Source organism: Podarcis raffonei, chromosome 4 (assembly GCF_027172205.1).
Source record: "Podarcis raffonei isolate rPodRaf1 chromosome 4, rPodRaf1.pri, whole genome shotgun sequence".
NCBI lineage: Eukaryota > Metazoa > Chordata > Lepidosauria > Squamata > Lacertidae > Podarcis > Podarcis raffonei.
The window spans coordinates 89,386,043-89,399,736 of NC_070605.1; the positions used below are offsets into that span (position 1 = coordinate 89,386,043).

Consider the following 13,694-nt stretch of genomic DNA (forward strand, 5'->3'; position numbering starts at 1 on the left):
TACAATTGTTCTGCTTGCCAGATTGAAGAATCTCCCCTCTCCACCCCTATACACTGTTCTGGGGGGTTCTCCCAAGCCCACAGAGCTGATTGGAGGGAGCACAGAGGGCACAGGGGGTGGAGAGGAAAGAACAGCCCAGTTGCACCAGTGGGACTCATTGAACTGGCCTAGGCTAGTACAACTGTTAGTTGGAAGAGGCCCAATGTAAGCAAAGTTTTAAGTCCCTTTTATTTTAATGTTAGATGAAACAGCAGTAAAAACACAGGAGACTACTTTAGACCAAGCCAGACCATTGGTTCATTTCACTCAGTAATATCCACCTTGACTCGACATGGCTCTCCAGAGTTTCAGACAACATACATTCCCAGTCCTACCTGGTGGTGCCAAAGATTGAAGCTAGGATGCTCTACCACTAAACGGTGGCCCTTCTCCAAATAGGATATGACTAGTTCATCAATTAGGCAACCTGAATTGGCACCATATGGATTGGGCCTACATATGGAGCACCCATAGCGCCCAAAATCATGTACATAGGTCATCCTAGCTACTTATATAGGCCACATATGAAGGCTCCGTTTCACACAAGTTGTGCCTCAATGTGATTCCTTTCCAGGTTTTGAGCCCTCTGGCTGATCCATGCTTCCCAGTAATAATAATATAATAATAATAATTTATCATTTATACACCACCCATCTGGCTGGGTTTCCCCAGCCACTCTGGGCAGCTTCCAACAGAACACTAAAATACAATAATCTATTAAACATTAAAAGCTTCCCTAAACAGGGCTGCCTTCAGATGTCTTCTGAAAGTTTGGTAGTTATTTTTCTCTTTGACATCTGGTGGGAGGGCATTCCACAGGGCAGGTGCCACTACAGAGAAGGCCCTCTGCCTGGTTCCCTGTAACTTGGCCTCTCGCAGTGAGGGAACCACCAGAAGGCCCTCGGCACTGGACCTCAGTGTCCGGGCAGAACAATGGAGGTAGAGACGCTCCTTCAGGTATTCTGGACCGGGGCCATTTAGGGCTTTAAAGGCCAGTAGGTGATCACATTGGGAATAAGATTACTACAGCCTAATCTCTGAGATTCCAAAGATAGAGCTGAAAGTATAAGATCCACTGATGATAGTGGTCCCTGCTTTGGCAATAACGTGAGAAAATCAAACACGATTGCTTGTTGCAAATACTTGGGGGTGGGGGGTGAGGGGAGGATGGCATAGAAAAGCCTGAGAATCAGCATTGCATCTCATGTCTGGCCACTGCTACTGCATTCTCAAGACATAAAACAATAACTGTAACAAGTGGCAGCTTGACATCCTTTCTCATCATAACATTGTCGACCACATGCCCCATTTCAGCTGATCCAAGTCTTACGCTGTGCAGAGGGAATATAAGAAAAGCCTGATCATCAGTGTCCATTAAACCCAATTCTGACTCTCAGACAGAAGAAAGATTTTAAGAGATAAGGGAGGGGAAAGCTATTCCAGCTTGGATAACCAACATGTTATCCAACATGTTGGACTACGATTCCCATCAGCCCCAAATAGCACAACCAATGGTCCAGGATGATGGGAGTTATGATTCAGCAATATCTGGTGGGCACCACATTGACTCCTCATGCCTTTGAAGGTAACTACTGAAACACCCTGGGAAACTGGGTCGAGGAAGCTACTGAAGTAGGGTCAGGGAGAATGATGTGATGGATCTACTCCTATGCTGCAGGTCCTGCTAGCTTGCCCTGGCCAGGGCAGGAGGTAGAGGAAGTTTCTTCCAATTTTTCACTACACCAGCTCCTGTAGATGAGGGATTTGAGGTCCTTTGGAATATCCACACAGACAGGGTTTTGGCTCATGTGGATCCAAATCTGCCAACACCCAACCAAAAATGCCACATTTTGCAGATTTCTTATTTCTGCCACTGTTGAGAGAACTAGGGTGAGGGATAGTTTTCCACCCACCTAGGAAGAGCCCGCAACTGGTGACACATCTCTCTGCTGATGTAGGCTGGTGCAGACGCAACTAAGCATGATCCTACCACCCCAGTCAACAATATCAATGTGTGCATTAAGACTGCACTCTTAGTCCCATATCAAAACTTGACACAGATTTGCAAATCCTTGCTTTGCCTGATGACCAAACAAATCAACAAACTTAGATGTTTTGAGGTTTTTAGGAAGACTGAACCTGAAGTGATATTGTGCACAGGAATTTAGCCTGGGTCTTCTCCAAGGCAAAGACTGGGAATCTGTAGCGCTCCAAATGCTGTTGGACCACTACTCCCATCATCCCTGACCAATGGCCTTGCTTCTAGGGCTAGTAGGAGCTGGAGTCCAATAACATACAGAGGTCCCCAGGTTCCACATCTCACTGTAAGGCCCAGTTTACAAGTAAAACTGGCATTCCAGCTGGCCCTGCAAGCCCCACCTATGTGAGGGCCTCTCTCCTTCTATGAACATGTAACAAAATGGTTCAGGCTAGGTAAAACCACTACTGGGGAACCGCTTCAAAAAGGAAGAGTGTCCTGAAAGGTGATATAATTAACATGAACCACAAGGGTGCTTCTTCATCAAAGAGACGAGTCAGATGGAATGGCAACAGCCAGCCAGTATTTTAACCAATGAGGCTCAGTTTGGTGAGCTCTCATTAAGCATTTTGGCATTAATAACGTCTATCTGGACCAAGGTTTAAAGAAAACAAGATGATTTATTTCTTCTTTGGGAGAAGAGTTTGGGTTTGGCCAGTGCTGATTTTTCTTTTCAAGTTAGCTATTTATTTCAATACCTAAAATACAATATATTCACGATATTTTACTACCACACTGTGTCCTTTCCCCCATCCATTCATCATAAAGCTCCAAATACCACCCATGTTCAACTGTTTCCAATGTAATCATATTGTTGTCCATTCCACAACCAAATATATAGAACCCATCCATCATGCTGCTGCTATAAGCAGAACGCAACACTAAAATAAGAATGTAGGATATGCACCGAAATAAGCTTGGACAGCAGCGCTCTTCTCAAAAAGGAACCTCTAATTCATATCTTAGTCAATTCAAATTGTAACATTGCACAGGATAAATCCCATTCAGCTTTCTAATAAATACGCATGTGAGATGCCCATATACATTCAAGCATACATTCCTATGGCAACAGATGAAGTTATGGCCTATTCTTAGCTTCACAGTATCACAGAAAATACTCTGTTTCAAGCTATGGAAGTAAATAAGCAATCTCTTTTTCCTCCTTGCTTTCATACCTGGTATTACTGAAATCTCTTTTAAGTTTGACGAATTGAAGACTGATTCAACTGGAAGCAGCATCCTTCACGTTGCAAACACAATATTTATAGCTTCATGGTGGCTCTTAACACTTGAAACACAGAAGACTGTGCAACATGTATGCATACATAAATGACTAATCAGGTTGTGGCACTTATATCGTATGTTCCCAGTTGCATAAATATTATGGAGGCAGTTATACTTTATCAGGATGAATAAAACATTTTGTGGGATTGAATAATTGATGTGAATGAGATCTATTGAAATATCTCCCTTCATTACTCATTTGCTGGAATTATTCCATATATCTGCCTCCTCTTATAATTTTATACACGTTCCACAGATGTGTTGACCATATATGGCAAAAGAAAAGAAAAACCATCTTGAGAAAATCCAAAAAAAAATTTATGGCATTTTGCAAGTTAGCCACCCATGAGTTTTGGTTCTTAGAGTTTCATTTAAGTGCCCTTAAAAAAGAGTGTAAGAACTTCAAAAGCCAATTATAGAATAAGCAGATTCTGAACCACAGAAAGCTCTATTTTTCTTCTGTTGGTAATCTATATAATAACTTGGTGCTATTCACACTTTTTACTGAAAATAGTCAGCATATGCTACAGGATGATTAAAATACATTATACCTGTAGGGTTTTTTTTAATTAACTTATAATTAGAAGAGATGAACCTGTGCTTATGATGCTTCATTTCATTTTAGGCATAAAAGAGGAAGAGATAAATACAACGTAATGCTGTTGTCATGTAAAATTGCAAAGCAATTGGTACCCTGTTAAGTTTTATAGTTCATAAAATTGTATGGATTAGATCTTATAAGAACTTCCCTCCATAAGCTGTGTTATTATTTTTACCTCCACTTCTAGCTCTGCTGTATATTCATAATCGGTTTGGTTGCTAAAACTCTAAGGTTGCTAGACAGCCATAGAGACTATATTTAAATTAAGAAAATGATTTCTTCATTAATAAAATAGTTTCTTACACAATATTTTTTTTTAATCTGCTTAATTGATCTCTGGATGGGGTGAGGAAGGAGTGTTTGCTGAAGATTTTGTTTTTTTAAGGAACAACTCACTGGAGCCAACTAATTACTATTTTTATCCCTCTCACCCACAGAATATTCTGGATCACAGCCCCCAAGTAATAATAAAAAAAATGGTGAAGGGTCTTTTTAAGTAGCCATAGTTTGTACAAAGCAGCAGGTATTTTTTTTTATTACCAAAAAGTTATACAAACAATATGAAATAGCAAGACAAAGTTTAAGAAGTTCCCAAATGCTCTAGGTGTATCATTGAGTTCCCACCTCTGCAAAGGTCCTTGTACACTTCAGCTTAAGGTTTGTTTGTTTGTTTTCAAACTCAGTTTTGAGAACCTTGTTCTCCTCTCTCTGTCTTTCTCCTCTTCCTTTTCCCCGCCAAACCACCTATGCACAAATGGACATATCGTTATTACTGATTTGTGTTTTCTCTCTTCCCCTCTCTTGCCTTTTTAAACGCAGCTTCCCCATCTGTTCTTTCTGAAGTTGTGCTTAGTCCCTTCCAGTGTTTTCCTCTTTAAAAGGATTCTCTGCCTGCAGAAAGCCAGGAGCAACGTGACTGAAATCTTTCATTTCTCCACTGGGACTTCAGCTAGGAAGCTGCAATTGATTTGCAGGGGGGCTTTCTGCCTCTGCTTGTATTATCTAGTTAAGGGCCAGCCTACTGTGCAAGGGAAATCAAAGTAGATGGAGTTGAAGTCGAATGGCAGAAAGGAGAGAGATTTATTACAAGTCTGAAAGGTGCAGATCTGGAGGGAGAGGGGCTGGGGTTAGGAAATTCCACCACTAATTAGTTTGAGGCGGTTTCAACTGCCCCCCCATCTCCATCCCTAACAGATGCTGATGCCCAATTGCCACCAGCATCCTAGCCTGCCAATCATCGGGTTTAAAGAATTGCTGCCCAATGAAGCCTGGTCACCGTATCGTATTAATGAGAGAGATCTAAGGCAGAGTCAATTAAATCAAATTCCCACCCACCTCCCTAGTCTATCTGCAGTGTGCAGCCACAGCAGCAGTATTGGCACCAAAGGCATCCCCAGTATTAATAAAGGTTTTCAGTGCTGCATTCAAGGCAGGGGGAGGAAGGGGGAGGCAGCAAGAATTGCTGAGTGAAATTGACATGGTTAAGAACCAGAGAGAAACACACTGCAGCTTTCACAATGGAGTGAAAGCAAAGAGGCTCTTTTCATTTATTCCCCCCCCCAACTTTTTTTAAAAAATGAAAAGGGTGGGAATCCCACTTGTGTTCAGAAAGTGATAGTGGGGGGGGGGGCGTTTAAAAAAATTGGAATGACTCGAGCTTTGAAAACATTTTCACTTTAATACTGAAAAAATATGCCATTATAAAATCCTCAAATATAATTAATTAAGTCTCGCTTGCTTTCTCCTCAGCTCAGTTTTTTTCTCCCTCCAGTTTTTAAGAGTGTGATTTACAAGAGCACAAAAAAAGAAAAGAAAAATTCTTACTCCCATTCAACTTTGCAGCTTAAGCACTCAAGTGGCATTAATTGAACATGCTTAACTGCTTGGGATGTCTTTGTTTTTTAAAAAATAGTTTAACACTTTTAATCATCAGAGAAAATGCTGAGGGTATTTTTTTTTTTTTTACATTCAGATGGAAAGGCATTATTGGAGATGTTAATTTCCAAAGGAAACTCAAAAATAACCAGAAGCAAACTGGCCCCCTCCTCCCTCCCCCAAACAGAGAGAAAATCCACCCAACAAAGTAATTCATTTTCCTACACCCCCAAACGCAAAACCTGAAACCCATGAGAGTATAGCCATGCAAACATGTCTTAAATAAAATCTTTACATTTTTTCCTTGTTTGTTTCACAGTAAAAGGACGATCTCTACTGCCTAGCAATCACACAAAAATAATGGCAAAATGGCACTTTTTATTCTTATTATACTGTATTTTTTTATATAGAAAGTTTGATATGATGGAACTTATCAGGTAAGAGGGAGGACGAGGTGAACTGGACGCTGCTTCCATTGGGGGCTGAAGCGTCCCTGGGTGGTTTGTATCCATGCGAACCATGCAGCAACTTGGGTTTGTTTGTCTGTTTGTTTAGATCAGAGTCATTTATTTACAATACATTCATGCCTTCGTGCAACTGGACACTCTTGCTTTGTTTGCAATGGGGAGGGCGCCAGGGGGCGCCCTCGTCTCCGCAGCACACACATACACACACAGGGCCCATAGATCCACCTGGTCATAGGTCACCTTGCAGGAGAGTGCGTTCATATTTACTCTCTCTCTCTTTAACCCCTAAGTCGAGCCATCCTCTTTGACTGGAACTTTCTATCTTTCTTTCCTTGCCACTGGCTTTGCGGTGCACATTTTTTACACCAAGCACAGCCTCAAGTTGGAGGCTTGGCCAAAGGGGTGGGGGGAAGCAGACCTCCACTCACAGCATTTCTCCCCAGTTTGGTGAGTGAGTGGGTAGGTGTTTTTTCACCAGAAGGTAGCTTTAAGGTGGGCAAAGCCCCATCCCATGTTGTGGTCCATTCACATCAGCGGACGAGACAGCAATGCACAGATCAGGAAAAGGGAGCTTTGAGCCACCGGAGGGAAGTTGAGGTTGCTAGCTGCTGAACTTGAACTGATTGCCCATAATATGATTTAAAATTTCAATGGTTTTTTTGTTTTTGTATTTCCCCAGTCTGTTGTCTCAGTCTGATAGGGAGTGAGAGCCACAGTCGTATACTCGATGGGCTCCATCTGCATTGTAGGGTCCATTATGCCAGTAGGAGGAGTCGCAGACTGTCTGTAAGGAGTTGATCTCAGAGGCTGAGGAGTTGGCATCCCTCCTCTTTGAGCGCTTCCGGTTCCTCAGGATAAAGACCAGCATGCCCACCACTGTGAATGCAGAGGTGACGAAGACCAGCAAAAGGCCAGGCACCAGCACCGAGATGGAGACCCTGCTAGTCTCCAGGTAGGAGTTGGAATGTGTCCCAGTCTCAGCTAAGCCAGTGCTGTTCTTATGGGAGGAAGTCAAGGTGGGCAAGACCTTGAGTTGAGGGCAAATGGCCTCATTGGAGAGGGATTCAAAGTCCTCCTTGAAGAATTCTTCTGGAGTCTCACATCTCAAGTCACTCATCATCACCTTGGGTCGCAACATCTCCACCCACTGTTTGAAAGGGACAATGGGGCACTTACAGTCCCATGGGTTGTCATGCAGGTCTATTTGGGTGATGGAGGTGAGCTGGTCCAGCACCCCTGCCACTGGCAGGTAAGGGAAATAGTTGTTGTGGATGCTGAGTTTGGAGAGGGAGACCCCAGCAAAGACATCAACAGGGAGGGACCTCAGAAGGTTGTTATTCAAGATGAGAACCCTCAGCTTGGGCATGGCATTAAATGTCCCTGGCATGATGAGCTGAATGACATTAAATTCCATGTTTAGGTATTCCAGGTTCTGCAATCCATTGAACTTCTCCCGAGAGAGTGTGTCCAAATAGTTATTGTCCATGTAGAGCCACACCAGCTCCAAAAGGTTCTTGAAGGTGTTGTTCTCCATGGTGGCGATGTTGTTGTTGCCCAAGTCCAACAGGTTGAGTTTGCGGTAATCCACAAAATGAGATTTTCGAATGGTGTGGATTTTGTTGCCCCTCAAGAAGAGCTCGTGCACGCTGGACGGCTTGGGTTTCAGATCCACCAGGCTGCTGACGTTGCCATCGTTGCAATTCACCTTGAATCCTCCAGGGATCTGGTGGCAGACGCAGGTGGCAGGACAAGGTGTGCTGCTGGAGGACTTGCCTTTCACGTTGATGGTCGAGCCGGCAGCCGTAGGTCTAGTCTTAATCTGCCAGTTCACCGGGATCTTTGTACCTCCGTGAGGAGCAGAGCCCGGGGTGGCAGGGTCTTCCTTGCCATGGATCTTAAAGGGGGTCGGGATGGGCCCGGGATCGCACGTCTCCTCTTCTGCGGGAGGAGCAGCCAGGCTGGAATCCACTCGGTTTTTCCTGCACAGCTCCTGCTCCGTGGTCTCGTTTAGATCCTTGCCCTGCAACCTCGTAGGGGCTTCACAAATCACCCGGCCGATCAGGGCGTTCTTGGGGATGTTCTCCAGCCATTCTTTCAACGAGAGCAGGTCGCACGTGCAGTCCCAAGGGTTATCCTCCAGCAGAATCTCAGCAATGCCCGGGATCTGCTCCAGCACGTCCTCGTAAGGCAAGGTTTTCAGGCGGTTGCCCCGCAGGTCCAGGTGGGTGATGGGCACGTACTGGAACACGTTGGCAGGCAAAACGCTGATGAGGTTGTCGTTTAAAATCAGCACCTCCAGCTTGTTTAAGTCCCGAAAGGCCCCCGGGTCAATATCCCTCAATAAATTAAAATCAGCCTGGAGGTATTCCAGATCGTCCAAGCCCAGGAAGGTCTGCTTGCGAAACGATTTGATCTTGTTGTTGTTGATGTGCAGCCGCTTCACCAGCTGCAGCCCCAGGAAAGCCCCCGGCACGATCTCGTGCAAGCCGTTGTTTTCCATGTGCAAGCTGACTGCATTGTAAAAGTTAGCGAACTCATTGGGGAAAAGGCGAGTGAGGGAATTGCCGTGCAGGAACAAATGGTAGAACTGGGAAGTGGGGGCCGAGAAGCGTTGCAGGCTGGTGAAGCCTTTCTTCTCGCAGTCGACGTGCAAGTCGCCCTCGATCTCGGTGCACAAGCAGATCTTCTCTTTGCAAACGTCCCCTGTAACATTCCCGGCAGCGAAACAAAGAGACGTCTCCAGCAGCAGAATCCAAAGCAGCATTTTTAAACCGAGCGAGTCATCCCCGAGCTGGAGCACACAGAGGAAACGGCAAGGCGGAAATTCTCCCCTCTCACGCCGTCAAGTTCCTTCCAGGCATGGAGTGTCCGAACCGATGCCAAAAAAAAGAAGAAGAGAGGGAGGGGGAGGATAGGGGGCAAAAGCCAGAAAAACAGAAAGAAAGAGAGAGAGAGAGAGATAGTGCTGGGTAGGGAGGAATGAAATGGGGAGGGGAGAGAATCGGAGGATGTGGGGGCGCTGCCTGGTCTCCTCTTAGCCCTCTCTCCCCCCCAAAACACTGCAACAGCCCGGACTCCAGTCAGCGATCATATCCACAAACTATCCAGGCACGTATTGCGAGGCACAAGAAGGGGGGGAAGTAGAAGACCCCCCTTCATAACCTCCACCCTCAGAGGGGGGCCCCCCGCCCCCAAAGAAGAAGAAAGCGAAGTCGATCTGCGGCCGCCTCGGCGTTAAGGAACGATCTGGCTAGCAATTGGCAGCAGCAGCCGCTGCATAGGCAGGAGGAGCGCGGAGGAGCCGGGAGCGCAGCGGCAGGAGCGGCCCGTGTGCATGGCTTTGGCTTCGGACTGACCTTGCTTTTTTCTCTCGTGCAAAGCCGGCCTCCGGGATCCCTGCTGCTGTTGCTGCCGTCGCCGCTGGATGCCCAGGAGACCCCACTCTGGGTGCTGTCCAGTCCCCCTTGGTGCTGAAATCACGCCCCAGCCTAACGACTGGCTGCCGAACCAATGGCGCTGCAAAAATTCTGCAATCGCTGCGTTTTTGGTCTGTCCATTTCTCCCCCTTACCGCGTTCCCTCGCGTTCTCTCTCTCTCTCTCTCTCTCTCGGCTTCTCCTGTCTTCCCCTGCGCGCTCGCTCTCTCCTCCCCCCTCTCCCGTCTTCCGAGCTGCACAGTTACTCACTCATTCACGCACATAAGGCAGGAGTTGCTAAGAGGTTCTGCTCTTTCCAGCCTGGTGCACTCGGAAAGATCTGACACCCTCTGCTGAGCCGCAGTGGCAAAAATCCATCTGCTGAGGGAATGCTGGAGAAAGAGGGGGCGCAGGGAGACGGGGTGGGGAGAGAGGAGCGGGAAGAGATGTAGAAAGAAAGAAAGAAAGAAAAATCAATCCAGGTCCAGGGCAAGCGTCAAAGAAATTCTGGCGTGCGAGCCGTCCATCGCTTCTACGGGCTCCTTCCTAAATGGATTCTTTCATGTCTGCCTTTTAATACTGGAAAGTTGAACATTTCCTGTTTCGCTCTCCATCTGCCCGCCAGGCGGGCGTCACACCTGGATCCGATGTTCTTTCTCTCTGGGAAAGGGCAGGGGAGAGCCGGAGAGAGCCTCCGCTATGCTCCCAGCGTGGCTTGACTCGAATTAGTGTCAGGGTGTCAAGCGACTAGCGATCGGAGGTAATTATGCCGCACGCCATTTTTTCAATGCATTGCTTCCTCCCTCCCTGCAGCAGAGAGGTTGTCACGCTGCATTTGGCATCTTTGTGGCGTTTTTCCTTCTTTCTTTCTTCGTCACCCTCTTCCTTTCTTTTTTTGGAGGGGCTGTTGCTGTGGAGCGATATTTCACAGAGATTCCGAGTTCCTTCCTGCACCTTAGGACCCTCTTCCCTTTTGGTCTAGAAGGGAAAGGGGAAAAAATGATTTCCACCCCACAACTGACTTCTATGGAGGTTGCTGCTGCCCCCCTTTGCACTTAAAAAAAATATTTTAAAAAATCACCTTGCTTACCTTATAGAATTCCGCCCGAAGTAGCGTCTTGCCTGTGTGCTGGTGTGAAAATACATATATTTTAAAAAGACTTTAAAAGTGTTGCCGGGGGCTTGTTCAAACCAGGGGTGTTTGCATAATCTGGAGAATTCTTTTAAAAACAAAAAAATACACGATGTCCTCAATTAAATAACCAGTTGCATCTCTGATGGTGCATAGAGGAATCCCAGTTCCCGAATCGCTTTGCGCCAAAGGAGACCCGGGGCTGCTGTGCTAACATGCCTTCCCGTCCGCGGCTGGATCCTCTCCCGGGTTTTGCGCATCTGCCGTCCCATAATTGCGTTGGCTCCATTGGTGAACTTTGCATCCAACTGGCAGGGCCGGTGCGGTGGCGGTGGTGATGGAGATGCAGAGAATCCGAAAGATGGGGTGGGGAGATGCAGGGTCTGTGGATGAGGAAAGGCTCAGGGAGCCATCAGAATCCTTCCTCCCTGTCGAGCTGAGCCTTTCTGAGCGGTACTTCAAGTCAGACGCCCACCACCCTTTAGCTCACCAGAATGCATTTTCCAATAGGACTGCCTGACACCATTCCAAACTAGAGTCGATGTGGGAGGAAACATGAAATTAGGAACGACAAGGAGACTGGCAATAGCTCCCCCTTCCCCCAGCCCCCTGCAAATAAACAAGCCGTTCCCCCTCCCCCCCCAAAAAATAAAGAAAACCGTGCAAAGGAGGGATCACTGCATGTAAATGAGACCGTTAAAGCAGCTTTTAATAAAGAGAAGAGATTCTGGCGCCGCGGTAAGGCCATCGAGTCGTTTTCTTTGCTCGCCATAATTTATCTGACTTCGTTTCAGCGCTGGATAAGGGTTTGGCTTGGTATGGGTTATTTTTTTATTTTATTTTTGGAGGGGTTGGGAGGGTATATTTACTTTTCCAGAGAGCTTTACACAAAAGACGCTCTGGGAACCTATGGAAAGCTTAGAGGGGTGTAAGATGGGTGGGGTGAGTGCAAAGCCTGAATAAAGAACTTTGAAAGGGGGCAGAAAGGGAGATGGGAGCCAAGAGGGCATTAAACATGCACCACACAAACAGAGGCGGGGAGGGGGGCACCATCTTTTGCCTGAGCTTAATCCCTGAGCTAGTTGACTTTTCTCTAGCAGTCTTGCTGGGGGGCTTTGCTACAATGCTGAGACCAGGGAAAGAACATGAGGTTCCATAGAGTTATGGAATCATAGAACTGTAGAGTTGGAAGGGAGCCTGATGGTCATCTAGTCCAACCCCCGCAATGCAGGAATCTCAAGTAAAGCACCCATGACAGGTGGCCGTCCATCATCAACTTCTTTAAAACCTCCAGTAAAGGAGAGCCCACCACCTTCTGAGGGAATGCACATGTCCATGTGAGAGTGAGAGCCAGTGCTGGCCTGCCCACAAAACACACTGAAGTAGCTGCCTTGGATGACATCTCCCCACCCTCAGGCACCACACCCACTACATTGGAGATGAGGTGGTGGTAATGCAGCCAGACAACAACCTCCTTGCTTGACACTTAGGTAAAGGTAAAGGGACCCCTGACCATTAGGTCCAGTTGCAGACAACTCCGGGGTTGTGGCGCCCATCTCACTTTACTGGCCAAGAGAGCCGGCATACAGCTTCCGCGTCATGTGACCAGCATGACTAAGCTGCTTCTGGCGAACCAGAGCAGCGCACGGAAACACCGTTTACCTTCCCGCCGGAGCGGTACCTATTTATCTACTTGCACTTTGATGTGCTTTCGAACTGCTAGGTTGGCAGGAGCTGGGACAGAGCAATGGGAGCTCACCCCATCACTGGGATTCAAACTGCCAACCTTCTGATCAGCAAGTCCTAGGCTCTGTGGTTTAACCCATAGTGCCACCCACGTCCCTTCACACCTACAAAGGAGTAAATCCCATTGAGCTCAGTAGGGGTGGCCCAATCTGTTTTGCCACCAACACCACAGGAAAACTTCAGTGCCACCAGTAGCAGACTGGCACAGTGAGAAGAGAAATCTATTGAATCAGGAAAGGGATTTGACTGTCTTCATTGTGAAATAATGGGCCCTCCTTTTGGTGGCTTTAAAAACAGGCAACCTCGGGGAGAACAATCAACAGCAGTTTGCTTTTAGCCATGGTGATCAAAAGAAACCCACCTAAATATATCTACACACACCTGTATAAATCAGGACAAACCTCCATGCATCTGATGAAGTAGATAGGAGTCCACAAAAGGTTATGCAATACTGATGTGTAGTGTACTAGCCTAGGGATGAAAATATTAATAATATTCTGTTTATACTCCAGATATAAACTCCCACAGACATCTGATTGACCAAAACATTAGAAACATAGAGTGATTTTCAGTGTTATACATATATCAGTAGAGATCAATAAACAAGTGGATCCTTATCTGTTCCAGCAAATATATTCTTATATCTGCTCTGGTTGAACTGGAAATAGAGTTTGTGATCAAATCCATACTAAGTTGGGCAGAATTATGTCTGAATCCCATAGAAATCAACAGGACTCCCTTTGATTTCAATGGGAGCCTAGTTCAGTTTTCTTAGTCTGGATCCAACCCATTATATGCAGGTGCCAGGTAGTCAGTATGGAAGAATCCTTAATATATAAAAGGAACCTGCTCAAAATAACCTCAAGAAGGTGATCAAATTTGACCAAGAACGAGCACTGCTTTCCTTCCAAACTCAGCATTAACTTTGCTGCCAGAATGAATTTCAGTGGCTCCATAAAACGCCATTGTTATAACAATTTTAGACTACCGAAAATTAGCAGTTGTGATCAATATACAATATAGTGCTGCACTTTTACTAATTTGACCTTTTTGCTGAGTAAATTCCTTTCCCTGTCTTGACACATTTGACGCTAGAA

The 13,694-nt window shown here is 46.1% G+C and overlaps 1 protein-coding gene across 2 annotated transcripts; it reads right to left on the reverse strand.

Annotated features, from left to right (window-relative positions):
• Positions 1-4,468: 4,468 nt before the first annotated feature.
• Positions 4,469-11,412, reverse strand: SLITRK1 (SLIT and NTRK like family member 1). Of its 2 annotated transcripts, none has more exons than XM_053384552.1 (2): positions 10,810-11,412; positions 4,469-10,111 (listed from the first exon to the last, which is right to left on the reverse strand). In XM_053384552.1, exon 2 carries the CDS (start codon positions 9,066-9,068, stop codon positions 6,993-6,995), a length of 2,076 nt encoding a protein of 691 aa, XP_053240527.1. In that variant the 5' UTR covers positions 9,069-10,111; positions 10,810-11,412; the 3' UTR covers positions 4,469-6,992. The 2 variants fall into 2 exon arrangements, with proteins under 2 accessions (XP_053240527.1, XP_053240526.1); XM_053384551.1 differs by having other exon boundaries at positions 4,469-10,697.
• Positions 11,413-13,694: the final 2,282 nt, after the last annotated feature.